Source organism: Engraulis encrasicolus, chromosome 2 (assembly GCF_034702125.1).
Source record: "Engraulis encrasicolus isolate BLACKSEA-1 chromosome 2, IST_EnEncr_1.0, whole genome shotgun sequence".
NCBI classification, from domain to species: Eukaryota; Metazoa; Chordata; class Actinopteri; order Clupeiformes; family Engraulidae; genus Engraulis; species Engraulis encrasicolus.
In genome coordinates this window covers 59,213,873-59,221,372 of record NC_085858.1, presented here as the reverse complement: position 1 = coordinate 59,221,372, position 7,500 = coordinate 59,213,873, and the positions used below count along the sequence as shown (strand labels likewise).

The following is a 7,500-nucleotide window of genomic DNA, read 5'->3' as shown; positions in this document are numbered from 1 at the left end:
TTCTGATGCCGTCGGGTCAGAATGTTCTGGTGAAGTGTGATGTGAAGTCCAAGACGGGCCAAGTGCTCGACATGATCATCGCACACTCCAACCTGGTGGAACACTTCTACTTTGGACTGGCATACAGTCAGGGTAAACACACACACACACACACACACACACACACACACACACACACACACGCGCACGCGCGCGCACACACACACGCACGCACGCACGCACGCACGCACGCACGCACGCACGCACGCACGCACGCACGCACACACACACACACACACACACACACACACACACACACACACACACACACACACACACACTCCAACCTGGTCGAACACTTTTAGGGTGCATTCAGGTCATTTGGGCCACTTTTCGGCAAATTCAGAAAGACTGATGAAATCTGAGGAAGAACATCAATACATTACCCAAACTTAAGTTTGATTGCGTAAAGTGACTCATAATCTTCCATTTCATGACAAAAAACAAGATGATTAATGTAAAAATTACGCATTTGTACAAGTTTTAGTGACCGGTGTGTAATCCTGGATGGAAAAAAAATGTGTGTGTGCGTGTGTGTGTGTGTGTGTGTGTGCGTGCTTGCGTGTGTGTACGTGCGTGTGTGTGCGTGCGTGTGTGTGTGTCAGGGTAAACACAAACATTAACATGTGTGCGTGTGTGTGTGTGTGTGTGCATGTGTGCGTGCGTGCATGCCTGCGTGTGTGCGTGCGTACGTGCTTGCGTGTGTGTGCGTGCGTGTGTGTGTGTGTGTGTGTGTGTCCTCCAGATGATGAGTTCTTCTTCCTGGAGGCGGAGTCTAAGCTGAGCAAGGTGGCGCCGGACGACTGGAGGAAGAGCTCCGCCTCCTCCTTCACGCTCCACTTCCGGCTCAAGTTCTTCATCTCTGATGTCACCATGCTGCTGTATGACATCACACCACACCACACCACAGCCAATCACACAAGCTCTTTACGATGACATCACATCACACCACACCACACCACAGCCAATCACACAAGCTCTTTACGATGACATCACATCACACCACACCACACCACAGCCAATCACACAAGCTCTTTACGATGACATCACATCACACCACACCACACCACAGCCAATCACACAAGCTCTTTACGATGACATCACATCACACCACACCACACCACAGCCAATCACACAAGCTCTTTACGATGACATCACATCACACCACACCACACCACAGCCAATCACACAAGCTCTTTACGATGACATCACATCACACCACACCACACCACAGCCAATCACACAAGCTCTTTACGATGACATCACACCACACCACACCACAGCCAATCACACAAGCTCTTTACGATGACATCACACCACACCACACCACACCACAGCCAATCACACAAGCTCTTTACGATGACATCACATCACACCACACCACACCACAGCCAATCACACAAGCTCTTTACAATGACATAACATCATACCACACCACAGCCAATCACACAAGCTCTTTACGATGACATCACACCACACCACAGCCAATCACACAACCTCTTTACGATGACATCACATCACACCACACCACACCACAGCCAATCACACAAGCTCTTTACGATGACATTACACCACACCACAGCCAATCACACAAGCTCTTTACGATGACATCACACCACACCACAGCCAATCACACAAGCTCTTTACGATGACATTACACCACACCACAGCCAATCACACAAGCTCTTTACGATGACATAACACCACACCACAGCCAATCACACAAGCTCTTTACGATGACATCACACCACACCACAGCCAATCACACAAGCTCTTTACGATGACATCACATCATACCACACCACACCACAGCCAATCACACCACACCACACCACACCACACCACACCACACCACACCACAGCCAATCACACCACACCACACCACACCACAGCCAATCACACAAGCTCTTTACGATGACATCACATCACACAACACCACACCACAGCCAATCACACAAGCTCTTTACGATGACATCACACCATACCACACCACAGCCAATCACACAAGCTCTTTTACGATGACATCACATCACACCACACCACAGCCAAACACACAAGCTCTTTACGATGACATCATACCACACCACAGCCAAACACACAAGCTCTTTACGATGACATCATACCACACCACAGCCAATCACACAAGCTCTTTACGATGACATCACACCACACCACAGCCAATCACACAACCTCTTTACGATGACATCACATCACACCACACCACACCACAGCCAATCACACAAGCTCTTTACGATGACATCACACCATACCACACCACAGCCAATCACACAAGCTCTTTACGATGACATTACATCACACCACACCACAGCCAATCACACAAGCTCTTTACGATGACATCACATCATACCACACCACAGCCAGTCACACAAGCTCTTTACGATGACATCACACCACAACACAGCCAATCACACAAGCTCTTTATGATGACATCGCATCACATCATACCACACCACAGCCAATCACACAAGCTCTTTACGATGACATCACATCACACCACACCACACCACAGCCAATCACACAAGCTCTTTACGATGACATCACATCATACCACACCACACCACAGCCAATCACACAAGCTCTTTACGATGACATCACACCACACCACACCACACCACAGCCAATCACACAAGCTCTTTACGATGACATCACATCACACCACACCACACCACAGCCAATCACACAAGCTCTTTACGATGATATCACATCACACCACACCACAGCCAATCACACAAGCTCTTTACGAGGACATCACACCACACCACACCACAGCCAATCACACAAGCTCTTTACGATGACATCACATCACACCACACCACAGCCAATCACACAAGCTCTTTACGATGACATCACATCACACCACACCACACCACACCACACCACAGCCAATCACACAAGCTCTTTACGATGACATCACACCATACCACACCACAGCCAATCACACAAGCTCTTTTACGATGACATCACATCACACCACACCACAGCCAATCACACAAGCTCTTTACGATGACATCATACCACACCACAGCCAATCACACAAGCTCTTTACGATGACATCACATCACACCACACCACACCACAGCCAATCACACAAGCTCTTTACGATGACATCACACCACACCACACCACAGCCAATCACACAAGCTCTTTACGATGACATTACATCACACCACACCACAGCCAATCACACAAGCTCTTTACGATGACATCACATCATACCACACCACAGCCAGTCACACAATCTCTTTATGATTACATCACACCACAACACAGCCAATCACACAAGCTCTTTATGATGACATCGCATCACATCATACCACACCACAGCCAATCACACAAGCTCTTTACGATGACATCACACCACACCACACCACACCACAGCCAATCACACAAGCTCTTTACGATGACATCATACCACACCACAGCCAATCACACAAGCTCTTTACGATGACATCACACCACACCACACCACACCACAGCCAATCACACAAGCTCTTTACGATGACATCATACCACACCACACCACACCACAGCCGATCACACAAGCTCTTTACGATGACATCACATCACACCACACCACACCACAGCCAATCACACAAGCTCTTTACGATGACATCACACCACACCACACCACAGCCAATCACACAAGCTCTTTACGATGACATCACACCACACCACACCACACCACACCACAGCCAATCACACAAGCTCTTTACGATGACATCACATCACACCACACCACAGCCAATCACACAAGCTCTTTACGATGACATCACACCCCAACACAGCCAATCACACAAGCTCTTTACGATGACATCGCACCACAACACAGCCAATCACACAAGCTCTTTACGATGACATTACACCACAACACAGCCAATCACACAAGCTCTTTACGATGACATCACACCACAACACAGCCAATCACACAAGCTCTTTACGATGACATCACATCACACCACACCACAGCCAATCACACAAGCTCTTTACGATGACATCACATCATACCACACCACAGCCAGTCACACAATCTCTTTACGATGACATTACACCACACCACAGCCAATCACACAAGCTCTTTACGATGACATCACACCACACCACAGCCAATCACACAAGCTCTTTACGATGACATCACATCACACCACACCACACCACAGCCAATCACACAAGCTCTTTACGATGACATCACATCATACCACACCACAGCCAATCACACAAGCTCTTTACGATGACATCACACCACACCACAGCCAATCACACAAGCTCTTTACGATGACATCACATCATACCACAGCCAATCACACAAGCTCTTTACGATGACATTACACCACAACACAGCCAATCACACAAGCTCTTTACGATGACATCACACCACAACACAGCCAATCACACAAGCTCTTTACGATGACATTACACCACACCACAGCCAATCACACAAGCTCTTTACGATGACATAACACCACACCACAGCCAATCACACAAGCTCTTTACGATGACATCACACCACACCACAGCCAATCACACAAGCTCTTTACGATGACATCACATCATACCACACCACACCACAGCCAATCACACCACACCACACCACACCACACCACACCACACCACAGCCAATCAGACCACACCACAGCCAGTCACACAAGCTCTTTACGATGACATCACACCACAACACAGCCAATCACACAAGCTCTTTATGATGACATCGCATCACATCATACCACACCACAGCCAATCACACAAGCTCTTTACGATGACATCACATCACACCACACCACACCACAGCCAATCACACAAGCTCTTTACGATGACATCACATCATACCACACCACAGCCAATCACACAAGCTCTTTACGATGACATCACATCACACCACACCACACCACAGCCAATCACACAAGCTCTTTACGATGACATCACACCACACCACACCACACCACAGCCAATCACACAAGCTCTTTACGATGATATCACATCACACCACACCACAGCCAATCACACAAGCTCTTTACGAGGACATCACACCACACCACACCACAGCCAATCACACAAGCTCTTTACGATGACATCACATCACACCACACCACAGCCAATCACACAAGCTCTTTACGATGACATCACATCATACCACACCACACCACACCACAGCCAATCACACAAGCTCTTTACGATGACATCACATCATACCACACCACAGCCAATCACACAAGCTCTTTTACGATGACATCACATCACACCACACCACAGCCAATCACACAAGCTCTTTACGATGACATTACACCACACCACAGCCAATCACACAAGCTCTTTACGATGACATCACATCACACCACACCACACCACAGCCAATCACACAAGCTCTTTACGATGACATCACACCACACCACACCACAGCCAATCACACAAGCTCTTTACGATGACATTACATCACACCACACCACAGCCAATCACACAAGCTCTTTACGATGACATCACATCATACCACACCACAGCCAGTCACACAAGCTCTTTACGATGACATCACACCACAACACAGCCAATCACACAAGCTCTTTATGATGACATCGCATCACATCATACCACACCACAGCCAATCACACAAGCTCTTTACGATGACATCACATCACACCACACCACACCACAGCCAATCACACAAGCTCTTTACGATGACATCACATCATACCACACCACAGCCAATCACACAAGCTCTTTACGATGACATCACACCACACCACACCACACCACAGCCAATCACACAAGCTCTTTACGATCACATCACACCACACCACACCACACCACACCACACAAGCTCTTTACGATCACATCACATCACACCACACCACACCACACCACACCACACAAGCTCTTTACGATCACATCACATCACACCACACCACAGCCAATCACACAAGCTCTTTACGAGGACATCACACCACACCACACCACAGCCAATCACACAAGCTCTTTACGATGACATCACATCATACCACACCACACCACACCACACCACACCACAGCCAATCACACAAGCTCTTTACGATGACATCACATCATACCACACCACAGCCAATCACACAAGCTCTTTACGATGACATCACACCTCACCACAGCCATTCACACAAGCTCTTTATGATTACATCACACCACACCACAGCCAATCACACAAGCTCTTTACGATGACATCACATCACACCACAGCCAATCACACAAGCTCTTTACGATGACATTACATCACACCACACCACAGCCAATCACACAAGCTCTTTACGATGACATCACATCATACCACACCACAGCCAGTCACACAAGCTCTTTACGATGACATCACACCACAACACAGCCAATCACACAAGCTCTTTACGATGACATCATACCACACCACAGCCAATCACACAAGCTCTTTACGATGACATCACACCTCACCACAGCCATTCACACAAGCTCTTTATGATTACATCACACCACACCGCACCACAGCCAGAGCCCTTTATAAGAACAGTTAAAGGTACACTGTGCAGGAAATGGTCAAAAAAGGTACTGCAACTATGCTGCTCATTGAAACTGGGCTGCCTATTGCCAAATTTCATCTTTTCATGAAAGTTTACTGAATAATAAACTAGTATTTTCGAGTATGGCCCAAGTACACTCATTTTTGCAGCTAAAAATGGCTATTTCTGGAAATTCAAAATGTCGGACCATGGAGAAGATCCCCCTTTTCATGTATGAAAATTGCATTTTTTTCAGTCATAATGAATACTTAGAATTTTATGCTGGTGGTCAGTATTCATGAAAAAGGTAACTTTAGTGAATGGGTAGCATGAATTCAACAAAACATCTCACACAGTGTCCCTTTAAAGCGTTGCCATAGGAGCCTGCGGGAACTTCCGCCGACAAAACTGGCAGCGAAACTGACCATATATGGTCAAAGATGGCCTACCTTGCGGTCCCCATTCAGTTTTGCATTGCCTTCACTTAGATCCGTATGTAGCGTCCTTTTCCATAGGCTATCATTGGGGATTCTGAAAAGAATTGATATAACAATCGTTTTTTGGCACATTTCAAAGCACATAATTTCAAGGGACTGTGTAATTACTTGACCTAAAATGTTAACTTGTGTCAGAATAAAAGCAGCACGATCTAATGTGTAGAATTGGTACACGTAGCCTAGCCATGCTAACACAAACCTACAGTATGGCAGATATGGGGTTAGCTAACCGCTAGCTGGACCCTACGAAGGCTAGCCTAGCCATGCTAGCACAAACATACAGCATGGCAGATATGGGGTTAGCTAACCGCTAGCTGGACCCTACGAAGGCTAGCCTAGCCATGCTAACACAAACCTATGGCATAGATGGGGTTAGCTAACCTAGGCAGGAGCCTTCGAGGCTAGCGTAAACCCACGTAAAACCACGTGACCAAAGGTCAAAGTTCGCGGCAGCT

At 47.1% G+C, this 7,500-nt stretch overlaps 1 protein-coding gene across 1 annotated transcript in view; it reads left to right on the top strand.

Moving 5' to 3' along the window:
- The window catches only part of frmpd2 (FERM and PDZ domain containing 2), a 108,025-nt gene that overhangs the window by 69,089 nt on the left and 31,436 nt on the right, over nt 1-7,500 (top strand). Inside the window, exons 10-11 of the mRNA XM_063219037.1 lie at nt 1-132; nt 785-920. The exon at nt 1-132 is cut by the window's left edge and continues 43 nt beyond it. Coding sequence (XP_063075107.1) covers nt 1-132; nt 785-920 — 268 coding nt within the window. The remainder of the gene's footprint in view (nt 133-784; nt 921-7,500) is intronic.